The sequence below is a fragment of the Somniosus microcephalus genome, chromosome 2 (assembly GCF_052327205.1).
Source record: "Somniosus microcephalus isolate GS21.2 chromosome 2, FLI_Smic_1.0, whole genome shotgun sequence".
NCBI classification, from domain to species: domain Eukaryota; kingdom Metazoa; phylum Chordata; class Chondrichthyes; order Squaliformes; family Somniosidae; genus Somniosus; species Somniosus microcephalus.
Genome location: NC_140988.1, coordinates 392,064,052 through 392,086,180, shown reverse-complemented (window position 1 = coordinate 392,086,180; position 22,129 = coordinate 392,064,052). Strand labels below are relative to the sequence as shown.

The 22,129-nt window shown below is 48.4% G+C and overlaps 1 protein-coding gene across 1 annotated transcript in view; it reads left to right on the top strand.

Annotated features, from left to right (window-relative positions):
* Window positions 1-22,129, top strand: part of LOC147123882 (programmed cell death protein 4-like) — an 84,065-nt gene that overhangs the window by 49,106 nt on the left and 12,830 nt on the right. Inside the window, exons 3-5 of the mRNA XM_085976489.1 lie at window positions 1,153-1,250; window positions 1,664-1,777; window positions 6,403-6,624. Of these exons, the coding sequence (XP_085832615.1) occupies window positions 1,153-1,250; window positions 1,664-1,777; window positions 6,403-6,624 (434 nt within the window). The remainder of the gene's footprint in view (window positions 1-1,152; window positions 1,251-1,663; window positions 1,778-6,402; window positions 6,625-22,129) is intronic.

The window sequence follows — 22,129 nt, the reverse complement described above, 5'->3', positions numbered from 1 at the left end:
GCGTGTGGGGTGCAGCTGGAGTTATTTATGATGCCTTGATGTTCCAGTATAACGGCGCTCTGTTCATTGTAGGTGGAGCTGGCGGGGAGGGCGTGTGGGGTGCAGCTGGAGTTATTTATGATGCCTTGATGTTCCAGTATAACGGCGCTCTGTTCATTGTAGGTGGAGCTGGCGGGGAGGGCGTGTGGGGTGCAGCTGGAGTTATTTATGATGCCTTGATGTTCCAGTATAACGGCGCTCTGTTCATTGTAGGTGGAGCTGGCGGGGAGGGCGTGTGGGGTGCAGCTGGAGTTATTTATGATGCCTTGATGTTCCAGTATAACGGCGCTCTGTTCATTGTAGGTGGAGCTGGCGGGGAGGGCGTGTGGGGTGCAGCTGGAGTTATTTATGATGCCTTGATGTTCCAGTATAACGGCGCTCTGTTCATTGTAGGTGGAGCTGGCGGGGAGGGCGTGTGGGGTGCAGCTGGAGTTATTTATGATGCCTTGATGTTCCAGTATAACGGCGCTCTGTTCATTGTAGGTGGAGCTGGCGGGGAGGGCGTGTGGGGTGCAGCTGGAGTTATTTATGATGCCTTGATGTTCCAGTATAACGGCGCTCTGTTCATTGTAGGTGGAGCTGGCGGGGAGGGCGTGTGGGGTGCAGCTGGAGTTATTTATGATGCCTTGATGTTCCAGTATAACGGCGCTCTGTTCATTGTAGGTGGAGCTGGCGGGGAGGGCGTGTGGGGTGCAGCTGGAGTTATTTATGATGCCTTGATGTTCCAGTATAACGGCGCTCTGTTCATTGTAGGTGGAGCTGGCGGGGAGGGCGTGTGGGGTGCAGCTGGAGTTATTTATGATGCCTTGATGTTCCAGTATAACGGCGCTCTGTTCATTGTAGGTGGAGCTGGCGGGGAGGGTGTGTGGGGTGCAGCTGGAGTTATTTATGATGCCTTGATGTTCCAGTATAACGGCTCTCTGTTCATTGTAGGTGGAGCTGGCGGGAAGGGCGTGTGGGGTGCAGCTGGAGTTATTTATGATGCCTTGATGTTCCAGTATAACGGCGCTCTGTTCATTGTAGGTGGAGCTGGCGGGGAGGGCGTGTGGGGTGCAGCTGGAGTTATTTATGATGCCTTGATGTTCCAGTATAACGGCGCTCTGTTCATTGTAGGTGGAGCTGGCGGGAAGGGCGTGTGGGGTGCAGCTGGAGTTATTTATGACTATGAGGAGCCCGATGCCCATGATCCAAACTACGACGATGCTGTCCAGGTGGGTATATTGTAATGTATCCATAACATAACCGGGAAGACAATAGGCAGCACTCTTTAGGAATAAATCAGTACTGGAGCATATTTTTGGATGTGCTGTTCCAGGGCCTGTCTGATTCATTCAGACAGTCGGAGACCTCCATGTTATCAGTCTCTGTCTCAGGCCGGGAAGCTGCAGTACTGAGTTTCTGGCACTGATCTTTGGAAGTAGCCTTCCATCTAGGGACGGCACGTTCATCGCTAAAGGGTTTTGTACAAGGAATCAGTCTTGGGTGAGATAGTTGGGGGGAAAGGATGAGGAGTGACCGCGTCTGCTTTCTCCACTCGATCACCGCAGCTAATCACTGGAATAAGGTGGTACTGTTGAGATATCTGTAATATGGTGATGAATTAGTCTGTCTGTTTTCTTGTTAGGGGGACACAGTGTATGAGACGATGGTCCCAGAACTGGATGAAAATGCGCTGCAAAAGACCGTGACTCCAATTGTGAAGGAGTACTTTGAACATGGTGATGGAAATGAAGTGGCTGTAAGTACAGTAACTGGGAGTTCTCCTCCTCCTCATCCAGCCCTCCAATTCTAACTTCTTAAGCATGCTTTGCTGTTGCCCTCTGCTTCATCTTCACTGAATAGAAACTTGATCTGTCTTGGCCCTATTCTTTGCAACACCCACCCCAAACTCATTTATCTCTTTATCTTCCACCCCACTTTTTAAAAACCTTCTCAAATCACCTCTGACGTCCCAAGATGCGCTCCCTTCAAGTGCTGTCCCCTGCTGAAAGCACCGGATTGTGGAATTGCCCTGTGTGTTTGATTTCCCATCTGCTGTATCTGGCTGCAACTTTTCCTCTGTCATCTGATCCTTTTCTATCTGGTCTGAATTTGGCTGTGTGATAGCCACGTCCTCCCACCCATCTGTTCTTCACATTAATAGTTTTAAAGTGTAATAGTCATAAGGTCAGGAGTGGGGCTGTTCCACAATGTTCTGCTCCATGCATCACTCTTCTGATGGTGAAGCAGCCCATACCAGCCTGCAGCACGCACCTGGATAAGGGCAGGTGGCAGGGAACATTTCCAGCACAAGTCCCAGGTAGTGACCATCTCCCCCTGATCTTCAATGGCATTATCATTGAATCCCTCACCATCAACATCACTGACCAGAAGCTGAACGGGATCAACACCATGGCTACAAGAGGAGGACGGAGGCTGATACTGTGACAACTGATTCACCTCCTGACCCCTCGCAATATCTCCACTATCTTCCAGGCACAAGGCAGGAGTGTGATGGGATTCTCAGCACAGTTGCAGTTGCACATCACGCCATCTGGGACAGAACAATTCACCTGATTGGTAACTCTGCCACTGGACTCGATCTTCACCCCCTCCACCACCGGTGCACTGGTTGATCTACAGGATTCACAGCAGCAACTCAACAAGATTACTTCAACAGCACATCTCTCCTACAACCTCTGCCACTGAGAAGGACAAGAGCAGCAATGTCGTGGGAACACCAACACTTCCAAGTTCCCCTCAAAGTCACACACCATCCTGCTTTGGACTTGTATCTCCGTTACTTCATTATTGCTAGTTCAGTATCTTGGCGTTTCCTCTGACACCATCAGCACAAAGACCGCACTGGTTCAAAGAGAAGGCTTAAACCCCACCTTTTGAGGGCATCCTGGGATAGGCATTAGATGTGGCCTCGCCAGAGTCACCACATCCCAAGAGTAAATGTTTTATTCGTCCATGGCGTTGCTCAGAGTTATGATCAAGTGTAGTCTTCAGGTGGAAGCAAAGGTAGAGGGTGGGAGATAAGTTAACCCGGGGACACAGACATAATGCAATCCCCATTTTAAAGTCATACAGTTTGTCCTTGTTTGATTTTACGTTATTGCTCACAGTTAAAGAGCAAAGCTTATGGCAGAAATAACAACAGAAAATGCTGGAAAAACTCAGCAGGCCAGGCAACATCCGTGGAGAGAAAATAGAGTCAACGTTTCGGGTGAAAACCCTTTGTCAAGACTGGAAAAGCACAGGAAATGAAATAGATTAAAAGGCCAGGCTGGGAGAGAACAAAAGAGAAGTGAAGAGACATTAAGAGGTATTCAAAACCAGACGAGATGGTGATAGGACTAGTGGAGACAAAAGACGGCTCTAGATTAGGTGTGAAATGTGCTGGCAGAATGGGAGACAGCTGCCATGTGGGAGAGAAAAAAAGGGGGGGGAAGGGCCCAAACAAAGGTGTGGATAAAAAATAAGTAAAAATGTAATGGGGGCTGAGGTTATAATCTGAAATTGTTGAACTCGATATTGAGTCCGGAAGGCTGTAAAGTGCCTAATCGGAAGATGAGGTGCTGTTCCTCGAGTTTACGCTGAGCTTCCGTGGAACAGTGCAAGAGGCCAAGGACGGTGAGGTCTGAGTGGGAATGGGGCGGTGAATTAAAATGACAGGCGACCGGAAGCTCAGGGTTCCCCTTACGGACTGAACGGAGGTGTTCCGCAAAGCGGTCACCCAATCTGCATTTGGTCTCCCCAATGTACAGGAGACCACATTGTGAGCAGCGAATACAGTATACTAGGTTGCAAGAAGTACAAGTAAATCGTTGTTTCACCTGGAAGGGGTGTTTGGGGCCCTGGACAGTGGGAAGGGGGGAGGTATAAGGGCAGGTGTTGGGCGAAGGGGAAGGGGTGCTGGGGGTGATAGAGGAGTGAACTAGTGTGTCTCAGAGGGAGCGGTCACTACGGAATGCTGAAAGGGGAGGGGAGGGGAAGATGCGTTTGGTGGTGGGATCACTTTGGAGGTGGCGGAAATGGCGAAGGATGATCCGTTGAATGTGGAGGCTGGTGGGGTGAAAGGTGACGACAAGGGGAACCCTATCGTGGTTCCGGGAGGGAGGGGGCAGGGGTGAGGGCAGAAGTGCGGGAGATAGAACAGACACGGTAGAGGGGAATCCTCGGTTGAGGAAAAAGGAAGACATGTCGGAAGCACTGGTGTGGAAGGTGGCATCGTCGGAGCAGATGCGGCGGAGACGGAGAAACTGGGAGAATGGAATAGAGTCCTTACAGGAGGCGGGGTGGGAGGTAGTGTAGTCCAGGTAGCTGTGGGAGTCTGGGCTTATAGTGAATGTTGGTCAATAACCTATCCCCAGAGATGGAGACGGAGAAGTCAAGGAAGGGAAGAGTCGGAGATGGACCATGTGAAGGTGAGGGAAGGGTGGAAATTGGAGGCAAAGTGAATGAAATTGTCTAGTTCAGGGCGTGAGCAGGAAACGGCACCGATACAGTCATCAATGTATCGGAAAAAGAGGTGAGGGAGGGGACCCGAGTAGGACTGGAACAAAGAGTGTTCCACATATCCCACGAAAAGGCAGGCATAGCTAGGACCCATGCGGGTACCCATAGCAACACCTTTGATTTGGAGGAAATGAGTGGAGTTAAAGGAGAAGTTGTTCAATGTGAGAACAAGTTCAGCCAGGCGGAGGAGGGTGGTGGTGGATGGGGACTGGTTGGGCCTCTGTTCAAGGAAGAAGCGGAGCGCCCTCAGGCCATCCTGGTGGGGGATGGAGGTGTAGAGGGATTGTACGTCCATAGTGAAAAGGAGGCGGTTGGGACCAAGAAACTGGAAACTGTTAAAGTGGCGGAGGGCGTCCGAAGAGTTGCGGATGTAGGTGGGAAGAGACTGGACTGGAGAAAATAGTCGAGATAGGAAGAGATAAGTTTCGTGGGGCAAGAACAGGCTGAAACGATGGGTCTACCAGGGCAGTCCTGTTTGTGGATCTTGGGAAGGAGGTAGAAGCGGGCTGTGCGGGGTTGGGGAACTATGAGGTTGGTGGCAGCAGGGGGAAGATCTCCAGAGGAGATGAAGTCAGTGACAGTCTTGGAAACGGTGGTTTGATGTTCGGTAGTGGGGTCATGGTCCAGGTGGAGGTAGGAGGTGTCGGAGAGTTGGCGTTCAGCTTCCGCTAGGTAGAGGTCGGTGCACCAAACAACAACAGCACCACCCTTGTCAGCGGGTTTAATGACAATGTCAGGGTTGGATCTAAGAGAATGGAGTGCTGCGAGTTCAGAGGGAGGTAGGTTGGAGTGAGTGAGGGGAGCAGAGAAATGGAGACGGCCGATGTCACGGCGGCAGTTAGCGATGAAAAGATCTAGAGAGGGTAAGAGGCCTGGGGAGGTGTCCAGGGAGAACGGGAATTCTGAAAGCGGGAGAAAGGGTCAGTCGTGCGGGGAGAAGACTCCTGGCCAGAGAAGTGGGCACGGAGACGAAGGCGGCGGAAAAAGAGCTCAGCATCGTGCCGAGCTCGAAATTCATTGAGGTGGGGGCGTACGGGGATGAAGCTCAGGCCTTTGCTGAGGACTTATGGCAGTTTGGGAATCGGTGAAGTGGAGTTGGTTGCAGCCTTGGTTGCAGCCTATGAGAGTGTCTGCTGTACAGGCTGAGGAACTGGGGCTCCCCCTCGCTATCGCCGAGCTTGTGTGTGTGTCTCTCTCCTCTATAGTGAGAGCAGGGATGGACTCCGGGGGGAAAGGGACTGGAGTTCATGGCAGGGATAGACTCCGGGGGGAAAGGGACTGGAGTTCATGGCAGGGATAGACTCCGGGGGGAAAGGGACTGGAGTTCATGGCAGGGATGGACTCCGGGGGGAAAGGGACTGGAGTTCATGGCAGGGATAGACTCCGGGGGGAAAGGGACTGGAGTTCATGGCAGGGATAGACTCCGGGGGGAAAGGGACTGGAGTTCATGGCAGGGATAGACTCCGGGGGGAAAGGGACTGGAGTTCATGGCAGGGATAGACTCCGGGGGGAAAGGGACTGGAGTTCATGGCAGGGATGGACTCCGGGGGGAAAGGGACTGGAGTTCATGGCAGGGGCTGAAAATGGTGGCTGTCTTTCTGAGGTTCAATTGGAAGAAATTTTGACTTCCACCTCTCCACCTTTTTTAAAAACTTATTTACTCTTCCGAGCTTTCAGCCACCCCCCTACGCTCGCCCCCCGGCCCTGCATCAGTTCCTTTATCTTTTCTCCATCTCTAGGAAGTGCATTGGGACATTTTCTACATTGAAAGTGCTGTATAAATACAAGTTGCTGCTGGAGTTTATTGTGATTTAATCCCTATTGAAGACTATGGTTAAATATTTTGTTCTATGTTTTTAGACCCTGCTGCAGGAACTGAATCTGGGAAAGAGGAAGCATGAGGTTCCCTCTCTTGCCGTCTCACTTGCATTGGAAGGCAAGGCGAGCCACCGGGAGCTGACATCGCGGCTTCTGTCTGACCTCCTGGGGAAGATCCTCACAGCCGAGGATGTTGCCAAGGCCTTTGATAGGATGTTAAAGGATCTGCCTGATCTCATTCTTGATACACCTGAGGCACCACAGGTAAAAACACAAGCTCTGCATTTGGAAAAGCCACGTACAGCTGAGCAATCCTGATTGATACCTGGGATTACACACACGCTGTGGCATTCATTACTCTGCTCAGCTTGTGCTCCCGGGTGCAGCCTTTTGCACACTCTATACAGTCCACTGGCATTGTGCTTAATGTGCAATAAGAACAGGAAATCCACAGCTCAGCCAGCATGTGGAAAGAGGAAGGGCAGGTTCATGTTTCAGAACTGAAGGCGGAGAGATAAACGGGTGTAACCCCTTCACGGTTCTCTAGATATATGTGAGATGTGGTCTCTTGTAGACAGTATTCTATAGTCCAGTAAGGAGATCACTACTACAATGGCTTAATTCTAATTATCTTACTTTATAGTTTTAACGTCAGACAGTATAAGAAGATTACGGGTCAATGACCTAAATTAGACATTTGCATACATTAGAATGAATCTAGACATAATAAACATACATTCTCCATTTATATGGATTCAAAGGAGAATCTGTCCCTGTGTCCAAATTCGAGTGCACTCTTTCGTTGGCGCGCTTAAGTTGGAGCTCATGGTATGTATAATGTCTGCAAGACTTACGACTCCGAACCCCTTCGTTGAATTCTCTTCACGATCACTGAATCCCACTTTGAGTTCTGGATGCAGAGCTACTAATACGAAGGGCGGCGGCCGAGTTTGGAAGCCCGGGACGGGATGCGGCAGCCATTTGCCTCCTGAGCCCTCTTCAGAGCTCCTGCCCTCTTTTCTTCCAGTCGCTCGCGTTTCCCGCTCGAAAAACCCGACTCCACCCCTTCCTCCTGGGGTTTCTGCCTGGAGACTGCGCAGCCTCACTGTCTGCAACAGTTGATACTGGTGCAGAATTATGGAAAGTCTGCTCTTAGTCACATTGTGTCCTTAAAAGTTCTTGCCATACCTTCACATGGGCAACTTTAACCCAGGGATTTATAACAATTATAATACAGTGTCTAAGTTAAAGATTGATAACCATACTTAGCGTACATAACATTTCCAGTGGGTATTACACGGGCATCTTAGTAAGGTAGGAAAAGAGGTGCGGGGTGGGGAAGAAAGTCTGATGCACCAACCGCAGAGCGCGAGTTCATGGATTGAGCAGTCTCTGAATTGGGGCATCTGCTGCTCAAGTTTCACTCATTGCCGGGTATCCACATACACTCCTCCGAACAATAGGTCCAGCTCCCTCCAGTGCTTTTCAAACTTCTCTGTGTAAATATCGACAGCAGCACCTTCTGGAAACACTAACCGTGACCCCCTTTTGGCCACAGCAAATATTGACAGCCCCGGTACTTCCTGTCTTAACTGGAGTCAGCTTGGCTCAGTTGGTATCACACTCGCCCTCTAGGACTTGAGCACATAATTTATGCTGACCAAGTTTTGCATTTTCAGAGTGTCAGCTTTCAGATGAGACCTTAAACTGAGGTTCCATCTGCCTGTTACGGAGGAAGTGAAAGAACTCCTGGCACCAGGGGAGGTCTCCTGGTGTCGTGGCCCACAACGAGCTCCTAAACTCGCTTTTATCCCATTGCTGTTTGCGGGACCTTGCAGTGCACAACGTGGCGACAATGCCACTAACGGAAGGAAAATGTGCATTAGCTTACATACAGCAACAGAGAACGCTCGACACTCAACAAAATGTGCATTAACTTACAGCAACAGGGAATGCTCGACACTCAACAAAATGTGCATTAACTTACAGCAACAGAGAACGCTCGACACACAACAAAATGTGCATTAACTTACAAACAGCAACAGAGAACGCTCGACACTCAACAAAATGTGCATTAACTTACAAACAGCAACAGGGAACGCTCGACACTCAACAAAATGTGCATTAACTTACAAACAGCAACAGGGAACGCTCGACACTCAACAAAATGTGCATTAACTTACAGCAACAGGGAATGCTCGACACTCAACAAAATGTGCATTAACTTACAAACAGCAACAGAGAACGCTCGACACGCAACAAAATGTGCATTAACTTACAAACAGCAACAGGGAACGCTCGACACTCAACAAAATGTGCATTAACTTACAAACAGCAACAGGGAACGCTCGACACTCAACAAAATGTGCATTAACTTACAAACAGCAACAGAGAACGCTCGACACGCAACAAAATGTGCATTAACTTACAGCAACAGGGAACGCTCGACACAACAAAATGTGCATTAACTTACAAACAGCAACAGGGAACGCTCGACACTCAACAAAATGTGCATTAACTTACAAACAGCAACAGAGAACGCTCGACACTCAACAAAATGTGCATTAACTTACAGCAACAGAGAACGCTCGACACACAACAAAATGTGCATTAACTTACAAACAGCAACAGAACGCTCGACACTCAACAAAATGTGCATTAACTTACAAACAGCAACAGAGAACGCTCGACACTCAACAAAATGTGCATTAACTTACAAACAGCAACAGAACGCTCGACACAACAAAATGTGCATTAACTTACAAACAGCAACAGGGAACGCTCGACACTCAACAAAATGTGCATTAACTTACAAACAGCAACAGGGAACGCTCGACACAACAAAATGTGCATTAACTTACAAACAGCAACAGGGAACGCTCGACACTCAACAAAATGTGCATTAACTTACAAACAGCAACAGGGAACGCTCGACACGCAACAAAATGTGCATTAACTTACAAACAGCAACAGGGAACGCTCGACACAACAAAATGTGCATTAACTTACAAACAGCAACAGGGAACGCTCGACACACAACAAAATGTGCATTAACTTACATACAGCAACAGAGAACGCTCGACACTCAACAAAATGTGCATTAACTTACATACAGCAACAGAGAACGCTCGACACACAACAAAATGTGCATTAACTTACAAACAGCAACAGAGAACGCTCGACACAACAAAATGTGCATTAACTTACAAACAGCAACAGGGAACGCTCGACACGCAACAAAATGTGCATTAACTTACAAACAGCAACAGAGAACGCTCGACACAACAAAATGTGCATTAACTTACAAACAGCAACAGAGAACGCTCGACACAACAAAATGTGCATTAACTTACAAACAGCAACAGGGAACGCTCGACACTCAACAAAATGTGCATTAACTTACAAACAGCAACAGGGAACGCTCGACACTCAACAAAATGTGCATTAACTTACAAACAGCAACAGGGAACGCTCGACACTCAACAAAATGTGCATTAACTTACAAACAGCAACAGAGAACGCTCGACACAACAAAATGTGCATTAACTTACAAACAGCAACAGAACGCTCGACACGCAACAAAATGTGCATTAACTTACAAACAGCAACAGGGAACGCTCGACACTCAACAAAATGTGCATTAACTTACAAACAGCAAAAGAGAACGCTCGACACGCAACAAAATGTGCATTAACTTACAAACAGCAACAGGGAACGCTCGACGCAACAAAATGTGCATTAACTTACAAACAGCAACAGGGAACGCTCGACGCAACAAAATGTGCATTAACTTACAAACAGCAACAGAGAACGCTCGACACTCAACAAAATGTGCATTAACTTACAAACAGCAACAGGGAACGCTCGACACAACAAAATGTGCATTAACTTACAAACAGCAACAGAACGCTCGACACAACAAAATGTGCATTAACTTACAAACAGCAACAGGGAACGCTCGACACTCAACAAAATGTGCATTAACTTACAAACAGCAACAGGGAACGCTCGACACAACAAAATGTGCATTAACTTACAAACAGCAACAGGGAACGCTCGACACAACAAAATGTGCATTAACTTACAAACAGCAACAGAGAACGCTCGACACGCAACAAAATGTGCATTAACTTACATACAGCAACAGGGAACGCTCGACACTCAACAAAATGTGCGTTAACTTACAAACAGCAACAGAGAACGCTCGACACAACAAAATGTGCATTAACTTACAAACAGCAACAGAGAACGCTCGACACAACAAAATGTGCATTAAGTTACAAACAGCAACAGGGAACGCTCGACACACAACAAAATGTGCATTAACTTACAGCAACAGGGAACGCTCGACACAACAAAATGTGCATTAACTTACAAACAGCAACAGAGAACACTCGACACTCAACAAAATGTGCATTAACTTACAAACAGCAACAGAGAACGCTCGACACAACAAAATGTGCATTAACTTACATACAGCAACAGAGAACGCTCGACACAACAAAATGTGCATTAACTTACAAACAGCAACAGAGAACACTCGACACTCAACAAAATGTGCATTAACTTACAAACAGCAACAGAGAACGCTCGACACTCAACAAACTGTGCATTAACTTACAAACAGCAACAGAGAACACTCGACACTCAACAAAATGTGCATTCACTTACAAACAGCAACAGAGAACACTCGACACTCAACAAAATGTGCATTAACTTACAAACAGCAACAGAGAACGCTCGACACGCAACAAAATGTGCATTAACTTACATACAGCAACAGAGAACACTCGACACAACAAAATGTGCATTAACTTACATACAGCAACAGGGAACGCTCGACACAACAAAATGTGCATTAACTTACATACAGCAACAGGGAACGCTCGACACACAACAAAATGTGCATTAACTTACAGCAACAGGGAACGCTCGACACACAACAAAATGTGCATTAACTTACAAACAGCAACAGAGAACACTCGACACACAACAAAATGTGCATTAACTTACAAACAGCAACAGAGAACGCTCGACACTCAACAAAATGTGCATTAACTTACAAACAGCAACAGAGAACGCTCGACACTCAACAAAATGTGCATTAACTTACAAACAGCAACAGAGAACGCTCGACACAACAAAATGTGCATTAACTTACAAACAGCAACAGGGAACGCTCGACACAACAAAATGTGCATTAACTTACAAACAGCAACAGGGAACGCTCGACACAACAAAATGTGCATTAACTTACATACAGCAACAGAGAACGCTCGACACTCAACAAAATGTGCATTAACTTACAAACAGCAACAGAGAACGCTCGACACTCAACAAAATGTGCATTAACTTACAAACAGCAACAGGGAACGCTCGACATGCAACAAAATGTGCATTAACTTACAAACAGCAACAGAGAACACTCGACACAACAAAATGTGCATTAACTTACATACAGCAACAGGGAACGCTCGACACACAACAAAATGTGCATTAACTTACAAACAGCAACAGAGAACGCTCGACACTCAACAAAATGTGCATTAACTTACAAACAGCAACAGGGAACGCTCGACACAACAAAATGTGCATTAACTTACAAACAGCAACAGGGAACGCTCGACATGCAACAAAATGTGCATTAACTTACAAACAGCAACAGAGAACGCTCGACACAACAAAATGTGCATTAACTTACATACAGCAACAGGGAACGCTCGACACTCAACAAAATGTGCATTAACTTACAAACAGCAACAGGGAACGCTCGACACAACAAAATGTGCATTAACTTACAGCAACAGAGAACGCTCGACACTCAACAAAATGTGCATTAACTTACAAACAGCAACAGGGAACGCTCGACACGCAACAAAATGTGCATTAACTTACAAACAGCAACAGGGAACGCTCGACACAACAAAATGTGCATTAACTTACAAACAGCAACAGAGAACGCTCGACACTCAACAAAATGTGCATTAACTTACATACAGCAACAGGGAACGCTCGACACAACAAAATGTGCATTAACTTACAAACAGCAACAGAGAACGCTCGACACGCAACAAAATGTGCATTAACTTACAAACAGCAACAGAGAACGCTCGACACTCAACAAAATGTGCATTAACTTACAAACAGCAACAGGGAACGCTCGACACTCAACAAAATGTGCATTAACTTACAAACAGCAACAGGGAACGCTCGACACTCAACAAAATGTGCATTAACTTACAGCAACAGAGAACGCTCGACACTCAACAAAATGTGCATTAACTTACAGCAACAGAGAACGCTCGACACTCAACAAAATGTGCATTAACTTACATACAGCAACAGAGAACGCTCGACACAACAAAATGTGCATTAACTTACAAACAGCAACAGGGAACGCTCGACACTCAACAAAATGTGCATTAACTTACAAACAGCAACAGGGAACGCCCGACACTCAACAAAATGTGCATTAACTTACAAACAGCAACAGAGAACACTCGACACAACAAAATGTGCATTAACTTACATACAGCAACAGAACGCTCGACACTCAACAAAATGTGCATTAACTTACAGCAACAGAGAACGCTCGACACTCAACAAAATGTGCATTAACTTACATACAGCAACAGAGAACGCTCGACACAACAAAATGTGCATTAACTTACAAACAGCAACAGGGAACGCTCGACATGCAACAAAATGTGCATTAACTTACAAACAGCAACAGAGAACGCTCGACACAACAAAATGTGCATTAACTTACAAACAGCAACAGAACGCTCGACACTCAACAAAATGTGCATTAACTTACAAACAGCAACAGGGAACGCTCGACACAACAAAATGTGCATTAACTTACAAACAGCAACAGAGAACGCTCGACACTCAACAAAATGTGCATTAACTTACAAACAGCAACAGGGAACGCTCGACACGCAACAAAATGTGCATTAACTTACAAACAGCAACAGAGAACGCTCGACACTCAACAAAATGTGCATTAACTTACAAACAGCAACAGGGAACGCTCGACACAACAAAATGTGCATTAACTTACAAACAGCAACAGGGAACGCTCGACACAACAAAATGTGCATTAACTTACAAACAGCAACAGAGAACGCTCGACACGCAACAAAATGTGCATTAACTTACAAACAGCAACAGGGAACGCTCGACGCAACAAAATGTGCATTAACTTACAAACAGCAACAGAGAACGCTCGACACTCAACAAAATGTGCATTAACTTACAAACAGCAACAGGGAACGCTCGACACAACAAAATGTGCATTAACTTACAAACAGCAACAGGGAACGCTCGACACAACAAAATGTGCATTAACTTACAAACAGCAACAGAGAACGCTCGACACAACAAAATGTGCATTAACTTACAAACAGCAACAGGGAACGCTCGACATGCAACAAAATGTGCATTAACTTACAGCAACAGAGAACGCTCGACACAACAAAATGTGCATTAACTTACAGCAACAGGGAACGCTCGACACACAACAAAATGTGCATTAACTTACAAACAGCAACAGAGAACGCTCGACACAACAAAATGTGCATTAACTTACAAACAGCAACAGGGAACGCTCGACACTCAACAAAATGTGCATTAACTTACATACAGCAACAGGGAACGCTCGACACTCAACAAAATGTGCATTAACTTACAAACAGCAACAGAGAACACTCGACACAACAAAATGTGCATTAACTTACATACAGCAACAGAGAACGCTCGACACAACAAAATGTGCATTAACTTACATACAGCAACAGAACGCTCGACACTCAACAAAATGTGCATTAACTTACAGCAACAGAGAACGCTCGACACTCAACAAAATGTGCATTAACTTACAGCAACAGAGAACGCTCGACACTCAACAAAATGTGCATTAACTTACATACAGCAACAGAGAACGCTCGACACAACAAAATGTGCATTAACTTACAAACAGCAACAGAGAACGCTCGACACGCAACAAAATGTGCATTAACTTACAAACAGCAACAGAGAACGCTCGACACGCAACAAAATGTGCATTAACTTACAAACAGCAACAGAGAACGCTCGACACGCAACAAAATGTGCATTAACTTACAAACAGCAACAGAGAACGCTCGACATGCAACAAAATGTGCATTAACTTACAAACAGCAACAGGGAACGCTCGACATGCAACAAAATGTGCATTAACTTACAAACAGCAACAGGGAACGCTCGACATGCAACAAAATGTGCATTAACTTACAAACAGCAACAGAGAACGCTCGACACAACAAAATGTGCATTAACTTACAAACAGCAACAGAGAACGCTCGACACTCAACAAAATGTGCATTAACTTACAAACAGCAACAGAGAACGCTCGACATGCAACAAAATGTGCATTAACTTACAAACAGCAACAGGGAACGCTCGACATGCAACAAAATGTGCATTAACTTACAAACAGCAACAGGGAACGCTCGACATGCAACAAAATGTGCATTAACTTACAAACAGCAACAGAGAACGCTCGACACAACAAAATGTGCATTAACTTACAAACAGCAACAGAGAACGCTCGACACTCAACAAAATGTGCATTAACTTACAAACAGCAACAGAGAACGCTCGACACTCAACAAAATGTGCATTAACTTACAAACAGCAACAGGGAACGCTCGACACTCAACAAAATGTGCATTAACTTACAAACAGCAACAGAACGCTCGACACTCAACAAAATGTGCATTAACTTACAAACAGCAACAGAGAACGCTCGACACTCAACAAAATGTGCATTAACTTACAAACAGCAACAGAGAACGCTCGACACTCAACAAAATGTGCATTAACTTACAAACAGCAACAGAGAACACTCGACACAACAAAATGTGCATTAACTTACAAACAGCAACAGAGAACGCTCGACACTCAACAAAATGCAGAAATCGTATTTTGGCACCTCTAACTTTTTTTAGTCTGTTTATATTTCCAAATCAATGTTACAAAATGAAAGATTGCGTAACCATTACTGCGGTTTGAATTTGGTCCATTTTGTGGCCAACTTTTGAGGATTTTTTTGTTTTTGTAGTATTCAGAGTAAGCAGCTTCCTCTGACAAACTGAGATATAGTGAATGCAGCAACAACAGAAACAGCCCTCTCTCTCTGTCTCCCCCTCCCTCTCTCTGTCTCCCCCCCCTCTCTCTGTCTCCCCCCCGCCTCTCTGTCTCCCCCCCCCTCTCTCTGTCTCCCCTCTCTGTCAATTCAATGCAATTCAAATTGCTTTATTGGCATGATGACAAGGGACATCTTATGTTGCCAAAGCACAGAAATACATGTATGATTGAACACGTAATCGCAGATCTAGACATACAGTGTATAGACAGATATATCCCTGTATATATAAATATACAGTACAGGAACAAGGATGTCTTGCTACAGTTGTACAGGGCCTTGGTAAGACCGCACCTTGAGTATTGTGTGCAGTTTTGGTCGCCTTACCTGAGGAAGGACGTTCTTGCCATGGAAGGAGTACAGCGAAGATTCACCAGGCTGATACCTGGGATGGCAGGAATGACTTGTGAGGAGAGATTGTGTCGATTGGGCTTATACTCACTGGAGTTTAGAAGATTGAGAGGGGATCTCATCGAAACCTATAAAATTCTGTCAGGCCTGGACAGACTAGATGCAGGAAGGATGTTTATGATGGCCGGGGAGTCCAGAACCAGGGGTCATAGTCTAAGGATAAAGGGTAAGCCATTTAGGATTGAAATGAGGAGGAATTTCTTCACCCAGAGAGTGGTGAACCTGTGGAATTCTCTGCCACAGAGGGCAGTGGAGGCCAGTTCATTAAATATATTCAAAAAGGAGTTGGATATATTTCTTAAGGCTAAAGGGATCAAGGGATATGGGGAGAAAGCAGGGACAGGGTACTGAATTTGGATGATCAGCCATGATCTTATTGAATGGCGGAGCAGGCTCAAAGGGCCGAATGGCCTACTCCTGCTCCTATCTTCTATGTTTCTATACACACATATAATATGCATATAATCTTTTCTTAGATTTAATGGTTGTCCCTCTGCTTATGGCAAGCTGTAACATAGTTTGCCGCTAAGGTTACGCAATTTCTCTGTTCCCCTAATAGATATGGGAGTTTTTGGTGGTCATTCACATTTTTGAATTCAGGGCATATTTTTATGAATTTTGGGTAGAAATTCCCCCTTATGTCCTGTCTCCCCCCCCCCCCCCCCCTCTCAATTCAATTCAATTCAATTCAAATCGCTTTATTGGCATGACAAGGTACATCTTATGTTGCCAAAGCATCGAAAAACATTCATGGTTCTCTCTGTCTCCCCCCCTCTCTCTCTCTGTCTCCCCCCCTCTCTGTCCCCCCCTCTCTCTGTCTCCCCCCCCTCTCTGTCCCCCCCCCTCTGTCTTCCCCCCCCCCTGTCACCCCCCCCTCTCTGTCTCCCCCCCTCTCTCTGTCTCCCCCCTCTCTCTCTCTGTCTCCCCCCCCTCTCTCTGTCTCCCCCCTCTCTCTGTCTCCCCCCCTCTGTCTTCCCCCCTCTCTCTGTCTCCCCCTCCCTCTCTCTGTCTCTCCCCCCCTCTCTGTCTCCCCCCCTCTCTCTGTCTCCCCCCCTCTCTCTGTCTCCCCCCCTCTCTCTGTCTCCCCCCCCTCTCTCTGTCTCCCCCCCCTCTCTCTGTCTCCCCCCCTCTCTCTGTCTCCCCCCCTCTCTCTCTGTCTCCCCCCCTCTCTCTGTCTCCCCCCCTCTCTGTCTCCCCCCCTCTCTCTGTCTCCCCCCCTCTCTCTGTCTCCCCCCTCTCTCTGTCTCCCCCCCTCTCTCTGTCTCCCCCCCTCTCTCTGTCTCCCCCCTCTCTCTGTCTCCCCCCCTCTCTCTGTCTCCCCCCTCTCTCTGTCTCCCCCCCTCTCTCTGTCTCCCCCCCTCTCTCTGTCTCCCCCCCTCTCTCTGTCTCCCCCCCTCTCTCTGTCTCCCCCCTCTCTCTGTCTCCCCCCTCTCTCTGTCTCCCCCCCTCTCTCTCCCCCCTCTCTCTCCCCTCTCTCTCTGTCTCCCCCCCTCTCTCTCTGTCTCCCCCCCCCTCTCTCTGTCTCCCCCTCTCTCTGTCAATTTCAATTCAATTCAATTCAAATCGCTTTATTGGCATGATGACAAGTTACATCTTATGTTGCCAAAGCATCGGAAAACATTCACGTTTGTTCACAAAAATACAGATCTATCCATACAGTGTATAAACAGATATATCCCTGAGTGTATAAATATATACTTTCATATAATTTATATATACTCTTTTCTTATATTTACTGGTTGTCCCTCTGTTTATGGCAAGCTGTAACATAGTGTGCCGCTAGTGTTATGCAATTTCTCTCTTCCCCTAGTAGGTATGGGAGTTTTTGGTCGTCATTCAAATTTCTGAATTCCGGGCATATTTTTGTGAATTTTGGGTAGAAATTCTCCCTTATGCCCTGATATTTTCTACAAGCTGTGAGGAAGTGCATCTCTGTCTCCACCACTCCCTGACTGCAGTGAGAGCATATCCTGTCCTCTCTTGGTAGCCGGGTCTGTCTGTGTCTACCTTTTTCGATCGCCAGGTTATGTTCACTAAGTCTGTACATTGTCAAAGTTTTTCTCAGTTTGCTATCCTTTACCATGGTCAGGTAATCAGCCATGTTGTATTGTCTGTTTAGGACCAAGTAGCAATTGAGTTTGCTTTGGGTTTTTGTTGTTTCTGCCCAATATGACAGATATTTTTCCTTTTGCTTAGCGACGATTGTGTTGGGTCGAATTCTTTCTCTGTCTCCCCCCTCTCTCTGTCTCCCCCCTCTCTCTGTCTCCCCCCTCTCTCTGTCTCCCCCCTCTTTCTGTCTCCCCCCTCTTTCTGTCTCCCCCCTCTTTCTGTCTCCCCCCTCTTTCTGTCTCCCCCCTCTCTCTGTCTCCCCCCTCTCTCTGTCTCCCCCCTCTCTCTGTCTCCCCCCCTCTCTCTGTCTCCCCCCCTCTCTCTGTCTCCCCCCCTCTCTCTGTCTCCCCCCCCTCTCTGTCTCCCCCCCTCTCTCTGTCTCCCCCCCTCTCTCTGTCGCCCCCCCTCTCTCTGTCTCCCCCCCTCTCTCTGTCTCCCCCCCTCTCTCTGTCTCCCCCTCTCTCTGTCTCCCCCTCTCTCTGTCTCCCCCCCTCTCTCTGTCTCCCCCCTCTCTCTGTCTCCCCCCCTCTCTCTGTCTCCCCCCCTCTCTCTGTCTCCCCCCTCTCTCTGTCTCCCCCCCTCTCTCTGTCTCCCCCCTCTCTCTGTCTCCCCCTCTCTCTGTCTCCCCCCTCTCTCTGTCTCCCCCCTCTCTCTGTCTCCCCCCTCTCTCTGTCTCCCCCTCTCTCTGTCTCCCCCCTCTCTCTGTCTCCCCCCCTCTCTCTGTCTCCCCCCCTCTCTCTGTCTCCCCCCCTCTCTCTGTCTCCCCCCCTCTCTCTGTCTCCCCCCCCTCTCTCTGTCTCCCCCCTCTCTCTGTCTCCCCCCCTCTCTCTGTCTGCCTGTGGTAAACCACTGTTGTTAGTATTGTTGTTCACTGTTAGTACTGTTGTTCACTCTTGCATATTGTTGTACTTGTCTGTGCATGCCTCAGCTGACTCCGCCCCTGGCTCCACCCTCATGGCTGGGTATAAAGGTCGCTGCTCAGAAGCCTCCGGCCCTTTTGGATACCAGGCAACCACAAGAGGCATGCTCTGTTCTTTGGTAATAAAAGCCTGTTTATTACTTTCTCAATCTCCAGTCTTTTGTAGCAATTGATAGTGCATCAATTTTATTACCAAAGTTAAATGTTGGCTGCGGATGCTGATCAACCGATGGCGCAAAACGCTGAGCAGCAGGCGCTGCTGCGAGCCCTCAGACCAACATGCCTGGACCTAGACCCCCAAGAAGCGGGTTCGTCGACTAAATTCGCACAATGGCTGCGTTGCTTTGAGGCGTATCTGGAAGCCTCGACCGTGACTCTTGATGAAAATAAATTGAAAATCCTGGCCTCGAAGGTGAGCCACCAAGTCTATACTTTAATCCAAGATGCGACGACCTACGCGGCGGCTATCGACCTACTGAAAGGGCAGTATGCACGCCCGGTTAACACGGTCTATGCCAGGCACCTTTTAAGATCTCGCAGACAGCAGCCCGGGGAATCGGTGGAAGCCTTCCTACGGGCACTGCGGGTACTCGGACGCGGCTGCGACTGCAAGGAAGTATCGGCCGCGGCACATGCGGAGGGACTGATACGAGACGCTTTCGTTGCGGGTCTAAGGTCCGACTACTCCCGGCAGAGGCTGCTGGAGAAGGGTGAAATAGACCTGACAAAGGCAGTGTCCCTCGCGCTCTCGCTCGACGCGGCCCACAGAAATATGGACGCTTTTTCCCCTCATCGCCCCGCGCCGTGGACGCCGCAATCTTGGGCCATGGGACCGCCACCTCCGACTGCTGCAGCGATGTCCAAGGCACAAAAATGCTATTTTTGTGGCCAAGCTAAACACCCTAGAGCACGCTGCCCCGCGAAGAATGCTACCTGCTCCGGCTGCGGGAAGAAAGGTCACTACGTTAGCGCCTGCAAAGGGAAGACCGCTAACGCCAGCAGCGCTGCGTGCGAACCGTGGGCGCAGCCATCTTGTCCGCCATCTTGGGCTCCCCCAGCCGCGTGGGGATTGGGACCGTGGGCGCCGCCATTTTGTCCGCCATCTTGGACGCCTCCGACTTCAACCACGGGGGACCCGGACTCAACCACCGCCTCATCTGACGACCACATCGACTCGCTCGACCATACGCTGGCCTCCGTGACGCTGGACCAATCTCTCCCTCATCAACTGTCCAGGTCCATGATGGATATTACGGTAAACGGCCGCGCCACTACCTGCCTTTTTGACAGCGGGAGCACGGAGAGCTTTATCCACCCCGACACGGTGCGCAGTTACTCTCTCCCGGTCCTGCCGACGCGCCATCGGATCTCTTTGGCTTCCAAAGCCCAGTCAGCGGACGTCGGTGGCTACTGTGTAGTGACCCTTTCAGTAAGGGGCACAGAATACAAAAATTTTAAACTTCTGGTCCTGCCCCATCTCTGCGCTGCCGTTCTACTGGGGTTGGATTTTCAGTGCCACCTTAAGAGTGTCACATTAGCGTATGACGGACCCCTCCCCCCACTCACAGTCTGCAGCCAGCAGCTTTTAAATCGCCCGCCGTGCACCATTTGCAGCCTCTCCACCCTTAAAGTCCCCCCCCCCTCCTTGTTCGCTAACCTCACCCGCGACTGTAAGCCCATCGCTACCAAAAGCAGGCGTTACAGTGTTGGGGATAGGAGCTTCATTAAATCTGAGGTAGCGAGACTCCTGAAGGAAGGGATTATTGAAAGTAGCACCAGCCCATGGCGAGCACAAGTGGTGGTAGTGAAGACTGGCGAAAAACAGCGCCTAGTTATTGACTACAGCCAGACGATCAATCGCTACACCCAACTAGATGCATACCCACTCCCCCGCATATCTGACATGGTCAATCAGATAGCACAATACCGGGTGTTCTCGACGATTGATCTGAAGTCGGCATACCACCAGCTCCCCATCAGGGCTGAGGACCGCCAGTACACAGCTTTTGAAGCTGACGGTCGGCTCTATCACTTTCTCAGAGTTCCCTTCGGCGTCACCAACGGAGTTTCTGTCTTCCAACGGGAGATGGACCGGATGGTTGACCAGAACGCGCTCCAGGCCACTTTCCCATATCTAGACAACGTCACCATCTGCGGCCACGACCAGCAGGACCACGACGTTAATCTAGAGAAATTCCTCCGGACGGCCCAGCGGCTGAATCTCACATACAACAAAGACAAATGTATGTTTCGTACTACGCGCCTTGCTATTCTTGGCTGCGTAGTGGAGAACGGAGTCATCGGCCCAGACCCCGATAGAATGCGCCCCCTTATGGAGCTCCCCCTCCCCCACTGCCAGAAAGCACTGAAGAGATGCCTGGGGTTTTTCTCTTACTATGCTCAGTGGGTGCCCAACTATGCGGATAAAGCCCGACCCCTCATCAAGTCCGCCTCCTTCCCCCTGACAGCAGAGGCCTGTGCAGCCTTCACTCTCATAAAAGGAGACATTGCGAAGGCCACAATGCACGCTGTGGATGAGTCCCTTCCTTTTCAAGTGGAGAGCGACGCATCCGACTTTGCCCTAGCTGCAACCCTTAACCAGGCGGGGAGACCCGTGGCCTTTTTCTCAAGGACCCTCCAGGGCCCCGAGATTCGACACTCCTCTGTCGAAAAGGAGGCCCAGGCCATTGTGGAAGCCGTGCGACATTGGCGGCATTACCTGGCCGGAAAACGATTTACCCTGCTCACTGACCAGCGTTCAGTGGCTTTTATGTTTCATAATAAGCAGCGGGGCAAAATCAAGAATGACAAGATCTTAAGGTGGAGAATCGAACTCTCCACCTACAATTACGATATCTTGTACCGGCCCGGGAAACTCAATGAGCCCCCAGATGCCCTATCACGTGGTACGTGCGCCAACGCGCAGGTTGATAGGCTACAGACCCTCCACAATGACCTCTGCCACCCGGGGGTCACCAGGTTCTTCCATTTTATCAAATCCCGTAACCTGCCCTACTCCATCGAGGAGGTCAGGACCATGACCAGGAACTGCCAGATCTGTGCCGAGTGCAAGCCGCATTTTTATAGGCCAGACAGAGCGAGCCTGATCAAAGCCACGCGCCCCTTCGAGCGGCTGAGCATCG